This window comes from Pistacia vera, unplaced genomic scaffold (genome assembly GCF_008641045.1).
Source record: "Pistacia vera cultivar Batoury unplaced genomic scaffold, PisVer_v2 Contig38, whole genome shotgun sequence".
Lineage (NCBI taxonomy): Eukaryota > Viridiplantae > Streptophyta > Magnoliopsida > Sapindales > Anacardiaceae > Pistacia > Pistacia vera.
The window spans coordinates 321,918-337,481 of NW_022196201.1; the positions used below are offsets into that span (position 1 = coordinate 321,918).

General features: G+C 36.2%; 1 protein-coding gene across 1 annotated transcript; it reads right to left on the reverse strand.

Moving 5' to 3' along the window:
* Nucleotides 1–6,214: 6,214 nt before the first annotated feature.
* On the reverse strand, nt 6,215–7,070 carry LOC116140809 (auxin-responsive protein SAUR76-like). The gene has a single exon (XM_031426387.1). It carries the CDS (start codon nt 6,943–6,945, stop codon nt 6,583–6,585), a length of 363 nt encoding a protein of 120 aa, XP_031282247.1. The 5' UTR covers nt 6,946–7,070; the 3' UTR covers nt 6,215–6,582.
* Nucleotides 7,071–15,564: the final 8,494 nt, after the last annotated feature.

Genomic DNA, 15,564 nt, shown 5'->3' on the forward strand with positions numbered 1-15,564 from the left:
CATATTTCTGTACATACAGTTCAGTATTTGAACTACACTAATTACAATTAACATTCATAGTCAGTGCCCCAATTAACTATACAAATGTTGAGAAGACAGAGATTGTCATTAGTTCTTCTCCTAGTTTAGGGGGTGGAGGCTGACTGGAGAGGACGAGGCTGGTGAAATTTCTTCATCATGTTGGATATTTCTGTCATGCGTTCCCTAAGGATGTCAACCGTTTCTTCTATTCTTGATGCGAACGAGTTGAAATCACTTTGTAACTGATCCTGTTGTTCTTGCATTTTCCTCTCAATACGTGAAAAACTCTCTCTTGAAACCTTTCAATCCGATCAATTTTGCTTACTATTTCATCTAAGGTTTGAGAAGACTTTGTTCTACATTCTGAGAAGATCAGGTTCCATACTCGTTTTTTCTCTTTTTCCGCACATAGACCGTCCTTCATTTTCCCCTCTGGAATAGGGACACCTCCCTGCACCGTTGCTCTCTCTCAATTTCATCCCTAATCAACAACCATTCTCCTGTCACATTCTTTTATCAAACCCTTTTAGACAATGTGACATCCCCCAACAAATATTTGCAGAAAACGTTTCTTATTGGCTTCATCTAAGGGGGTGGTCTGAAAACCCAACTTCTGACATATTAGCGTAACAATCATCCCCCAATAAATGTCACCTTTTTCTGCTTTAATCTCTCCCAACTTTTAATCAATACCTGAGCTGATTTACTTGCTTCCCTGTTACTGCTGCTGTTCCATCAACAATAAATCCTTCACTGTCACATTCCCATTTGTCTCTTTCCTGCCATTAATGTGAATGTCAGAAATCTGTGAAAAACTCTCATGGCAGGATTTCTTAACTTCGTGATTTACACCGTGGATGATAAACCCTATTCCAGAAACATCCGTCCAAGCTTGTCTGGAATCCCATGTTTTGGTACACTATCCAAACCTTCAAAATCAATCCCTATCCAGTTTGCTAAGTCCTGTGGCCTTACTACACAATTCTGATTCTTTAATCTAAAAAACTTGTATACGGCGGTAAATCATCAGTACTTGTCTCCACACCTTCCAAACACTAAAAAACTCGTAATCAAATGCTTATATCCGTCATATGTAATACTCGCAACTGCTCCCATTTCAAATACGGATCCAACCATTAATCTCATCACCTAAACCCAAACTACTTATAATTCTATATCCAAACTTCTTCCAAGACAAATATCCTTTTCGCCATCTCTTTGTATTGCTTTTTATGTTGCCTGTCTCGAAATTGGACTCCAGAGACGAAGCCTCCATCCGGAGTGCTTGTGTTTTTTACTCTTACCATTTTCTGCTTCCTTCTAAAACCCTGCAAAAAACATATCCATAAGTACTATCCCAACACATACAGCATAACCATGTATCCCACTTTTAACAGTATACTATCAAACTTAATCCACATTCTTGGGATGAGTCATATTAAGAGCTGTTTGATTTCGTTATGTGTTTGAATGGGATTTCTTTGGTTATGTGTTATATGATGCATTTTAAATTTAAAATCCCAGCCACCTTTACCTGCATAATGTGGGCAAAAAGCAGTCCAGAACAATGAATTGGAGGCAAAAAATGCAGTCCATAACCTGTATTCCAGCCTCCAATTCATGGTTCTGGACTGCATGTTTCCCAATTATGCAGGTAAAGGTGGCTAAAATCCCAGCCACCTTTACCTGCTAATTGGCAAAAATGCAGTCCAGAACCATGAATTGGAGGCTGGAATACATGGTTCTGGACTGCATTTTTGCCCAAATTAGGCAGTCCAGAACCATGTAATTCCAGCCTCCATTCATGCTTTATTCAACAAAATGCAACCCATAAATGCATATAACACCAGCCACCAGTACATGTAATTTTCGGTCGACATAAAGTCATAAACTGATGGAACGCCGACCCTTCACGATCTCTACTCAACTTTAACACACACACACAACTCAAAATGCACAATACAATATAACCAAGCACACATTCAACAAGATTCCCAACACCAATCCACCACAACTCAAAATAATGAAAATGCTATATTGATAATGGTAAAGAGTTAAGGAAACAAAGGTTGCTGAAATGAAACAGTAAACAAAAACACCACTTCAATTCAAATCAATTCAAATCATTTCAACTCAACTTATTAAACCTGCAGCTCAACTCAATCCACTTCAAATTTGAACATTAAACTTTCAGCAAAATGCTTTATAATCCTTTTTCCAACTTACTCAATCAGTTAAGGAACAACAGCAACAAAAAAAAAAAAACCGATGTTTTGCATTACGTGTGTCTATTGAACAAACATATGTTTAGCCGCATTGGTAGTTCAAGCTCCCAACTCTGATTGTTTATAACACTTGACAGTATTTTGTAGGCTTAATTTATTGTATCATGCATAATATTGAAAAAAAAAAATTGAAAAACGAAGTGTAAGCACACACCAACAAAACGGCCTTCACAGAGAGCAGATCACACACACCAAAAAAATGTAAGCATTTTCCAAGCCAAAAACACTCAAAACGAACACTTCATTTGTCAACACACAAACCAATCCACCAAATGGACTGGATTTCTCCAACACATTCATCCACAAAAAAAAAAAAAAAAAATAAAAATTGAGAAACAGAAGTATCTTATTACCGCGGCTGATTTGTTTTTTTGAGATGAAGAAGACCGTGAACCAGAGCGCGCAGATGGGATGAAGACCCAGACGAACCAGAGCTCAGATGAAGAAAGAAGAAGAAAACCGCTGCCCCTTTTTTTTCAAACGCTTTCCCAAAAAGTGCAAAATAAACCTAAAACGTTTTAATTCTATTTTTATTTTAAGAGTTTAATAAACCTAAAACTTTTTAATTTCTTTTTTTATTTTAATTAGAGGTGGACGGGCCATCCATAATTAAGGACGCCCGTCCCTAAGGAATGGACGACCGTCCAAATTTTTTTTAAAAATTTAAACAAAATTAGGGACGGGCGTCCATTCTATAACGGACGCCCATCCACACATTAGGGACTCCTTCCAACAATTTGTGGACGAGCGTCCCATATTTTTTTTTTAATTTTTTATATTTAAAAACCGTCCAAAATTAAGGACGGGCGTCCATTAACATATGAACGCCCGTCCATGTTTATGGACGGCCGTTCATGACCTGTGAACGGCCGTCCCTAATTTTTTTTAATTTTTTTTTTTTATTTAGCAATGGACGGGCGTCCTCTAATCAGGACGCCCGTCCATAGTAAATGGACCCCATCCATATATAGGGACGGGGTCCATATGAGTGAACGGCCGTCCATCATGTTATGGACGGCCATTCATTAGATCAAATTCATAACGCCAAAACACGTGGATGATTTGGATGGTTTAGTCAGCACACACGTCAGCCGGTACAAAATTTCGGTGTAAAAAACACGGTGTCTGTAGCATTGCTGTTGAATAAATGACTTGGGTTTCCTATCTTTCTACCTAAGCTAAGCAACTCATCTTCTCCTTGTTTTTTTATTTTCCGTACATTGTCATTTTACTGAAGGTTGGGAGAAAGTGTCACTTTAGTCTAGTAAAATCTGAAAAAGTCATTATAGTCCTTATCAGATTACTGTAATTAAAAAAAATAGATGCTAGTTTTACAAAGACATATACAAAGACAATCTCCATCCTGATTTTCTGATTTCTCTCTCTCTCTCTCTTTTTTTTTCGTTTTTTCTTTATTTTTTTCTTCTAATGATGTCACTTTGTAACCCTCTTTGTATGGTCTTTGTAGGATAGCATTTTAAAAAAAATAAACAATATAAGCGTATAATTGTCATTTTACAATTTTTTAGAATAATATATAAATTTTAAAAATATAGTATAAAGTTTGAGTAAAAAATTAAGGACAATAAATACAAAATAAAATTTGTATGAGAATTTTTTTTGTTTGTTTTTTTATTTAAGTTTGTGAAAATGTTGTTAATTTTTTTTTTTTTTTATACCTTCTATTATTTTTTTTATTGTATTTATTATATTAACTCCCAGTCCATATTTTTATTTTATTCTTCTAATAAACAAACGGGCTATAGTAACATTTCATTTTCAGCTTTCAAAGCATTAATACAATATTCTAACAAGGCCTATAATGACTTTTTTCAGAATTTACTGGATCAAAAAATTTTTCTTGAAACCTCAAAGGAAAATTCATTAACTCTTTTATATTTGAGAATAAATATGGCTAAAGGTGCTTAGTATGATAATGTTAATTTCAAAAGAGTTTAGGAAGAATATGGATTTTGTTAGGAATATATTTAGGACTGATTAAAAAATTAAATTACACCCTCATGTTAAAAAAGAAATATGAGGAGATATTGTCTAATTTTTTTTTATTTTTTTTTAGGTATTTGAGGTATTCAACCTACATTGAACTTGCCTAATCCTTAGGGTCACAAACACCCACAGTCCAATGGACTATGGTAATTACATAAATATGGTTAGGTATCTCTCTTGCGATTCGAACACAAGATCTTTGGTATAGTTAATCCTAGTGACTAAAGGTTTGTCATTCAATCACAAAAGAGAGGTGGAGTTACTATATGGGTCATGCTTCATATCTCAATACTATTCCAAATTACTTATCTAAATACTTATTGTCTTAAAAGTAAGGGTGAGTGCTACAACATCTCAAGTTAATTAAAAGACCTAGTTTGACTATGGTTGTGCTTGACTTTTGTCTTTATATAAAAATATAGAATAATAAATAAAATTGAATTAAAATTAAGATAGGATGAAATTGATTAATGGTCATCATCTATAGCTTTGAAAAAATGAGGAGCGACGGTGTGGAATTAGCACAGCTAAGTAAGAGCTTTATGGTAGGCATGCAGGGCATGGCAGCTTGGCAACGCGTTCAGCAGGTACACTAATGCGTGTATTGAAAAATTTCGTGTCTCCACTAAAATTAATTGCCTAAATAAAAGTTGTTTATCCCTTTAACCAACCAAGAGATTAAACAAGTAGAGCGTGTGCGTAATATATATGTATATCAGGAATACTCTCTAACAACCTAATCATTAGAATGTAAACTAAATACATTTTATAGATGAAGAATATTATTAATCTCTTTAAAGTCATACCCAATTATCTTTTGGAGCTGCCCTCCTTCAAGTTGTTGACTTCTTGTCCTTAAGAATATTGAAACTTTTCCATCTACTTTCTGTTCCATACTTGTCACTTATATATATTTCTGCCTAATAAATTATGCCAGTATATTAATTGGGGCTACCCACTACGTGCGTGACTATTACTTAACCCAACTGAGTGATTTGGTTATTCAGAACAGGGTAAATTTTATTCACATTTTTTTTAATCTTTAATTTCCTAATTATATTTATAGTTAGGTAGATCTCCTTAATTTAAAATATATATAAATATACAAAGAGATTAGGAGGTTTTTATAAAGTCTACCAACTTTAGACGAGAATGGTGATTATTTTTCAGAATTTCAGATAAAGAAAGTTTTCCTATAACATAATGTAATAAAATTCACCAATAAACATATGTCATTTACTTTTTTATCAACTATTTTCGCCAAAGCGATAACGTTTCTTTTAATCTCCACAAAGCTCCATAAAATAAGGTGGGAGTTCCTCTGAAAAAAAAAAAAAAACTTCTATAACTGCAAGTGTATAATTACTTGCTCTCAAGATGTAAAGGATATCAGTCAATTAAACGGGACCCATTGGCATCCGCAACTGCGAGATTTTGTTATAGATTTGTTGTTTCTGTTCTGTTGTATACAAAATGATACCTTATCCCCAAATGTCTGTAGATGATGTAACCATTAATTATCAAGCGCTTTACCTTTCGCATTGTAATTGCCATTGGAAATTAATTTATCATCTTCCAGTTCCAAATTCATACCTAATTTCTCTGTGCTATGAACTGTCAAACATGTATAATTGCATTGCAGCAGAGTTTGTATAAAAAGTAAATGGCCCAATTTTCCTCGCTCACAATCTCTACTTCACTTGAAAAAGAGACACCACGAAGCTGCTCAACCCCATCTTCGCTGTACCCTTTCAATTTTTGTTCTGTAATTAACTTCTCTCGTTTTAAAAATTTATCACAATTTTTTTGATCTGCAACTTCTAATGAATGATTAAATTTGATCAACATTACTACATTCAAGAAAGAACAATAATTGTATTAAATACTTTACTAAAAGCAATGGAAAAAAAAAAGAACCATACATATATTTTGGAAAAAATAAATAAACAATGACAGTAGCGATAAGTACAATACCGATCTCTGATCACCAGGCCTAGCGATTAGCTGGTGTACAATGGGTTAATCCTCACCGTTGAAGGCAACGAGTTCCTCTCATCAATCACAAACATTAATTATTCCGTTGATCTTCTCTTTTCCTCTCCCTACTATCTTTAATCCTCTACTTACACTGGTAATCATAATTATTAAAATCACATCATCATTTACAACTTTATACCATGCAAGTGACCTCACGCAATCACTTCACTCACCGTTATTAATATTTAACCGTCACGTAATTTTTTTTCACCGTACCATGCACCTTGAACAGTCAACAAGCGTAGAACTCGACGAGTTCATCTAAAGACTCGGGCTGTGGATCCGCATTTTCCAGCATCCAAAGCAAGTGCTCAAACAACACAACCTCGCACGACACATTTATCGTGTCGGATGAATCGTTTGATCGCTCAGCCAGCTCCTTGAAAAGCGGGTGATCAATAATGTCGGAGCTGATGAGATATCGTCTCCGAGATTTTCCGACATAAACAGGGTGAAGATCACCGGAGTTGGCGCAGGAATCGTCTGAGGTTGCGACTATGGAGCTCATGCTGGGACGTGCGCCACTTTGTTTGTTGAAGGAGTTGAGTTTCTTGAGTACTGACTTGAGTTTCATCAGCTTGCCACCTTTCGCCATTTGAGTTGGTTTAATTACTTTATTAGTACTTGAAAGAAAATGAATAAGAAGTATTTCTGTTTGTGTTAGAGAAAAACAGAAACAGAAACAGAAACAGAAACAGAGACAAGAGAAAGAGAGAGAGGTGTGTGTTTGGGGGCTGAGAATGGAGAAGGAAGGTTCGCATATAAAGGGGATGGAGAGGGGTGAAATGGTAATTTAAATTGTAATTGCTGTTACAAGATGAGGGCCCAGTGTTTTGTGTGAAGATAATGGGGGCAAGAATTGAGGCATTGCACCTTTGTGCGTTTGGTGTGTGAGTCGTGTGACTAATGGGATCATCCGTTCATATTAACCTTTTTTTTATTTATTTATTTATTTATAATCAAGGTATTCATATTCAGATCAGTTTGCGGGTAAATGTTTGTATTCCCTCTAATACTAGTTCATTTATAATTAATCGTAATTGTTTAAAGAGGAGAAAATGAAGTTACTGTAAATAAAATTAGTGATTAATTTTAATCAAGCAGTAAAATAGAATATAAAGACGACAGTAGAGATTATTAAATGTATAGCAGTTAATTAAACAGTAAAATGGAATACAAAGACTCGGCGTTAAAGGTTTATAATATGTCAAGATTTGTCCGCATTCACGTACCAACTAGAAAGTTGTTAAATTCCACACAAATTATCACATTTTTTAATTAACAAACTTGTTACTGATAGCGACAGACATGTGGAAGGTGGTGGAAAGGTCTCTCAACTTCGTATACCATTTTTCAATTTATTAAATAAATATATCCCTTGTAGAAATTCTGTTAAGTAAAATAAATAAATAATAATTAACTACAAGAAGAGGGGAGACTCCTTTTTCTCTCCCCATCTACAACTAGAATAGGAACCAAACGGTGGTAACTACCCTAATTTTCAATTTAAATAATAACCAAGAAAACTAAGAAATATTTATAAGCACACAAGATAAATAATTTTATTATATGCACTGTATTATAATGTTAATTTTAAACTACTTCTTTTTTCTTTTTCTTTTTAAAATTTTGAAGATTCTTGATAGAGACAGCATTTATGATAAAAAATAAATTCATTCATAAACTAACATCTACCCACACTCCCTTTGAGTATTATGTCAACAGTTTTATAATATTGGAAATACTTGTGACTTTGTTTTGTTGTTGAAAAGCCATTTGGTTTTCCTTTAGAAATAATTGCAGGTTGCGTTCATGTTTATGCATTTGTTAATTAAAAAATCCTTAATTAATTTGAAATCAAACAAATCATCATAAAAGACAAAAAAGAACAAATTGAGAACTTAATTCAGATGCTCTGTTTGTCGTTTGCAGAAGTTTAATAATAGTTAGTTCATTTGAAACATGGAATTTATGATGCTTAATTTTAATTAAATATGATATAATCTTTGATGAAATTAGGTTTATGACATTTGTGAAATGGGATTCTTTTTTCTTTCTTCCAGCCAACTAAATTTTCTCCAAAAAATATGATGATAAGTCCAAAAGGATAAAATCGATATCCATGAAGGTGATCTTACCATAGATTTTTTCATTACGATATCGAGTAAGGCTATATAATTAATGTAAACGCATTGGATTTAGGGTGTGTTTAACCATAATAACTTTTTTTAAATAAATATTGTTATTAAATTGATTTTTCTTTATATAATTTTATTAAATCACTATCCTCATGTATTTTACGAGTTATGATGAACGTAGAAACAAAGAGATGCAAAGTCTGCAAAAATAAACTCAATTTATACAGAGATAACACCCCAGAGAGACAACATACGAAACATGTTAAATGTCACATGATCATCTCGGGAACTACTAGAATTATTTGGTCAATATATAATAGTTGGAGACATGAATTCCATTAAATTGCGCTTGATTAAGACCCACGGCGGTCAGTGAACACATGCATGTGATCAACACATGGACTCAGCTTGTCCCAAATTGAGAGCCACGTCACCATATTTAATCAACTTCCAATCACACCCATACCTCCCCATGTGAATTTTAACTACTAACTGGATTTTGTTAACAAATTAAAATGAAATATTGCAAAAATTGTTTTGGCCTCATCACTCCTTTGTCAAAATTGGCAATATAATTCCTAAATTAAATCCTTTTGCAAAAAGGGTATAGAGATCAATCATTCTCACGCCGATTTTGATGAGAAATGTCAATTTAATATATATATATACTGAAAACAAAAGTCATATAAAATGTGTGGAAAGTGAAAACACTAAAACGAATAATAAAAAAAGTAATACTATACACATAATATTTTTATACAACATTATGAGACAAAATATAATTAGCTGATTTTAAATTAAAATTAAACATTCTCTCAATCATCTATACCACGTAATGTTATATAAAAATGTGATATGTATAATATTATTCTAATAAAAAATGGCAATTGCTACCCATTTATTGCGATTCTACAACTTCAATTGGTAGAAAGTTGAGTGTAAGTTGAGAACCAGAACAGTAGAGCTTCACATATTTAATATAAAATGTGTTTGTGTTTCATATATATTTTTGAATGGCCAGATTTGTGTCACCCATCCCTACACCCTATCAAGGTCTAGTGGTTCAGTCTTGACCCAACACAACAATTTTACTATTAATTTTATTAAATTATCCTTATATTATATATCTAATTATAAAATTATCCTACATATATATAAAAAATTGAAATTTATTAATATTTGGCGAGTATTCAAAAATAAATTAATATTTAAAAATTGTTTCTAGAATTAAAAATATAAAAAAAATTAAAATTTATTAATATTTAAAAATTCACATTATAAAAATAGGCGGGCTGCGGTTGTGACTGAGATTACAAAAAGCTTGTCGGACCGGACTTAGGCTTTACCCGTCATCCTTGTGACAGGCCCAGGCCAGGACTGAACCTTTAACATAGGGTTGGGCTTGGGCCCAAGCCAAGGGGTACCCGGTTCCTACCCGACTCATTGCCATCTCTAGAAACCAATTAGAAAGAGAGTTTTAGCTCGTTGTTACATGTTTTCTCCTTGTAATCACTTTGTGTATAAAACAATCACTAAGCAATAACATAACAACAGACATAGGTTTGGTTCTAACCCGTCGAACTACTTCAAAAATCTCTTGTTTACTCCCACTGTGGATAATCTAATTCATTCCTAGCTAGTTATTTATAATCATGCATACATCCTACCCAATCCCGATGTGGTCGATTGGATATCTTTGGTTGTTGCGAAGGTCGTGTGTGTGTGTGTGTGTAAGTTCTTTTCTCTTTTTTATTTATTTTTTTATTTATTTATTTTTTTTAACAATGTCTCCATGTTTAAGAGATTATATAATTTACAGATTTGAAAGGGTATAAAGAAGACCTATTAATTAAAATTTCATCATTTTCAAATGAGATTGTAACTTAATAGTGATACAAAATTAATTAAGACTGTTCAATAGGAAAAACCGAATGTGATATGAATATCGTAAACTCGATCATTATTGTTAAAAAAAATCATCTACTTAGAGCACAAAAGCTTTTAAACTTAAGAAAATAATTGTGTATACCTCATTATATGAGATTATTTTAGTCGTATATGTAAATAGTTTACTTAAGTAGTCTTTGTTATTTAACCCCTAAAAAAATGTTACTTGATATACAAACATAGAATTGATAGTATTACTCAAAATTTAAACGGTATTTGTAAATTAATTACATACAAAAGTTCATTGATTGAAATCCATTCCTATTGAAAATGAGATATAAAAAAAATGCAATAATGCATTGGATTCATGATAGCAAGGCATTCATTAAGCAGAATCATGAGTATATACATATTAGAAATAATGCATACTTCCAAGGGCTGACGCGAGCTTATGTCAACAATCGCCAATCAGAGTTCAGGAAGGTTTTATGTCATCCAGGAGTTGCCACATCATCCAAAGATAAAAAGAGTATGGTTGTCATCAACTTGACAGACTCAGGTTTTGTCTATGAGTGGATGGGAGTCGCCCACCTATCCAAGCCCTACGCGATTTGAGGATATCTCCTATGTAATCAGCCAATGGGAAGCATGTTAGGAATTGTACTATACTTGACCACTTGCAGATTTGTAATCATTACCCTAAAATCTTCTACTACAAATAGAGGGCTCCCCTCTCATTTTCGGGATTCTGATAAAAAAAACCCGCATTCTGATGGTAACCTTTTATTCTCAGAACATAGATAACCTACCAGAAAGAGACTGACTCAATATTCTCTCTAAATAATCAGTCACTTGTACCTCTGCTCGTTGTTCGCTATACGCGACCTCCTGTAACCTCATATATATAAAAGAACAGTGGACGTAAGATTCGCTTTAAGCAGCCGAACCACTTTAAAAATCATCTTCCATTTACTTCATTACATTTTTCATTCACATGTAATTTCTAAGCCAGCTTAGCATTTTGCACGTCCGAATCATTGGTGTCAAAATCCAACATCAATAGTTTGGCGCTAGAATGAGGGCCAAATTTAATATCCGCTATTCATCAAGAATCTCTGATCAATCAGTTCTACTTGCTGACAAATGGCTCGTGATTTCGAAACCGAGCGAACTAGCCCTAACCCCGAGGAGATCCCCTTGGTACAGGAAGATACTTCTTTCGAAGTACCTCCCATTCCACATAATACCGTAATGGATTTTCCTCGAGCTCACAGCTCGATCCAGCTATGAGGAGTTACTTAGAGAGGTTCAACAATACTCTCAAAATGGTTAGCCAAAGGCTAGACTGTTTGGATCAAGTCGTACCGCCTGATTCCGACAAGGCGATGCCCCCGTCAAAGACGCCTGTAGGTCGCGCTAAAGCATGGAAACTGGAGAAAGCACATGCTGCACGCGCTATAGCGTGTAAAGATAAGGGAAAACAGGTGACAGATAATGGGCCAAAAGGCTCTAAGGGACCAGCGAATGCCGGTCGTGAAGTAGGTAGAATACCTATAGCTTTATGACTTGACGATATGTCGCATCATGAGCTGTCCCACGCCACATTGCATGGGCACCCCTGTAAGAGTGCAAGGCAGGGAGATTCCCTTCGTCGTCGACATGATGGTCTCGACCATCATCGCAAGGGAAATGCCTACCATACACAGGTCGGTTCTGACTACCGTGGAGGTCGAGTAGCTCCCCTGGCCATTCAGTGCCTACACATGGCTCCAGCTAGCGTGTGTCAAGGCATGTCGAATGCTCTGGCTGAGGTGTGGAAGAGTTCGACCTGTGGTCTTTCCTCAACAGCAATCATGAGGGTCGAACTCACGTTGCAAAAAGCAATCCCCAGGAAGCTCCGCTTCCTCAGATTGAGGAGTTACAGTGAGCTTTAGATCAGCTTAGAGCTTAGCAGAATTAGCGCAAGCGAGCCGCTGAAGTGTCCCCTTTTTCTCCAGCAGTGTTAGCTGCTTCTCTCCTGTCCAGATTTAGAATGCCTAATATGCGAGCATTCAGTGGGAATTCTAATATGTAGGATCACCTCTATGAGTTTAACGACCTCATGGAGCTTCACCAAGTTTCCAGCTTGGCCAAATGTCATTGTTTGGCAATGACTCTGACTACCTATGCCCAGCGCTGGTTTAGATCACTCCCGCTAGGATCTACCAACTCATGGTAGCAGGTAAGTTCATTATTCTTAAGACACTTCCAGGCTAATAGAAAGTTCTCAATGTCGTTGAGCTACCTAAGCAACATACGACAGGAGAGGATTGAGTCTCTCTAGTCCTATACTGACAGGTTCCATAGGGAGCTGCATAAGGTGGCTAATACACCCGAGGAGTCAATTCGAACTCTCATTATTGCAGGGGTTCGTCCCTAAACCGACATGTGGAAAAAGCTGCAATTTGAGGACGACATTTTCCTTACCTGCTTTTACAATCTTACTGAGAAGTACCTCCGAATCGAGAATTCCATGGATACTCTAAATCGCCACGACCCCGATCCTTCAACAAGTGCCTCTAGCTAAGGGGAAGAAGGCTAGAGGGAAAATAATAAGAGAGTTGATCGCAAATGGGCCAATGACGATCAGCAAAAAGGAAAGAAACATGGTTTGAACCCAAGAAATCTTATGCCTAGGTTCCTCATTGCGATCATGACAAGAATCAATATACTCCATTGAATGCATCGGTATCAGCTATTCTGGACAAATCAGAAAAAGCTAGTCTGCTCGGAGAGCTGGAGCCCATGAATAATCCCCTTGCAGCAAGGAACAACAAGAAATATTGTCGTTATTATCGAGATAATGGGCACCACACTGATGAATGTTGGGCTCTCAAGTAGGCAATTGAAGACCTCATTTAAAAGGGGCACTTCAAGGAGTATGTTGATGGTCCAACTCATGTTCGGGAGGAGGATCAAGGGGATGAGGGAAAAAAGCGTCGTGGTCACAAAGGTCTCCACCTTGTTGGGATCATATTTGAAGGACCACATCTCACGGGGAATTCTCAAGGTGCTCGGGAAAGGTACCCTCGGGAAGCTCGTCATGACCCATGAATATGATGAGCATGGCATCGCGACCTGCTAAGGCACGCAAAGAAGAAGAGATTACTTTCTCAGAGAAAGACGCGGAGCGATTGCATCACCCCTATAAGGATGCACTCGTTATCGCACCTGAAATAGGTCGGTGTGAAGTCCACAGGATGCTGGTGGATAATGGTAGCATTATGAATATCCTATTTCAACGAGTTTTTGAGGAAATGCAACTGGACGAGGCAGATCTGAAGCCTGCCTCTATCTCTCTCTATGGTTTTACTGGGGATCATCTGATTCCCAAGGGAACGATTGCGCTTCTAGTCACTTTGGGTGACACCCACGAGGTGACCAAAATGATAGAGTTTTTAGTAGTAGACTATCTGTTCGCTTTCAATGGTATTTTAGGACGACCTCTACTACGAAACTTCAAAGTCGTCACCTCCATCTATCATTTGAAGATGAAATTTCTCACTCCGACGAGGTGTGGGAAAGTTAAAAGATCTTAGAGTGAATCCCGCGACTGCTATGTAAGAGCAGTGCAAATGGCATGCAAAGGGAAAGAGAGGCCAGTAGGCATTCCCGAATAGGCTATGGCGATCAACAAGATCGAACCATAGTTAGGTCCAGTGGAAGAGAACATAGATCCTCGTGTTTAGGAAGAGTATTCCCATAGTGGACCTGTTGAGACTTTATCTGAGGTGTCGGTCAACCAGAATGAACCGACTCGAGTGTTGAGGATAAGAAGCAATCTCAACCCCCAGCTCGCTGCCAACCTAATGAGCTTCCTCAAACAAAATATTGATGTTTTTACATAGACTCTTGCTAACATGGTCGGGATCAACCTGAATGTAATATGTCATGTACTCAACATCGACAACACGATCAAGCCAGTTTGCCAAAAGAGAAGAGTCATGGACCTATAGCGTTATATTGCTCTAAAAGTTGAGGTGGATAAGCTCCTCTCAAACGGGTTCATTCGGGAGACTCATTACCCGAGTTAGGTCGCCAATCCTGTTTTGGTGAAGAAACCCAACGGCAAGTGACAAACTTGCTTTGATTTCTCTGATCTCAACAAATCTTGTCTGAAGGACAGTTTCTCTCTGCCCAAAATCAATCAACTTGTCGATGCCACCTCTGGACATGAGCTGTTAAGCTTCATAAATGCCTACTCAGGGTATAATCAGATACTGATGTACATGCCCGACGAAGAGTATACCTCATTCATTATAGATCGAGGACTGTATTGTTATAAGGTCATGCCCTTTGGTCTGAAAAATGTTGGGGCAACCTACCAACATCTGGTTAACCATATCTTTTCCGAACAGATTGGGAAATGAATGGAAGTCTATGTTGATGACATGCTTGTCAAGTCATGTGTCGCTTCAGATCACATAGCCAATCTTGCAAAGATGTTCGACGTACTTCAAAGATATAAAATGAAGTTTAATCCTCTTAAGTGTTCATTTGGAGTATCCTCGTGGAAATTTTTGGGGTATATGGTTAACCATCGGAGAATTGAAATCAACCCCAAAAAAATCCAAGCTCTCCTAGATATGAAAAGTCTCGCCAATCGAAAGCAAGTTCAAAGCTTGAATGGGAGAATAGTGACTCTTAGTCACTTCATATCAACAGCAACAGATTGTTGTTTGTCGTTCTTCGATATACCTAGGGCCGACAAGAAGTTTGAATGGACTTAGGTGTAAGTAATTGACCAGATTCGCGTAGCGAAAAAAAAAAAAAGATTTAAAACAAATCGATCAATTACACGAACCAAGATCCGAGTACAGATTATAACGTTTTCATGCATAAACTAAAACGTAAAATAAAATCTGTGTAAAAAAAAACAAATCCATACAAGGATTTAGTTCATACCCACGTTTGGAGGCTCCATATTTACTGTTCATCACTCACAAACACTGTTCACAGTACTATTCATTAAGTATTGTTCATCGACACTGTTCACTAGCTACTGTTCATAGACACTGTTTACCAGATACTGTTCACAAGATTTCTTTACTAATCTATCCAATGTAGGATCGCACTCATGAAAATCCACACAAAGATAATCCGAAGAACCAACAATTGTTTTGCTAGAACAATTGCCGGCTTCAAGAATC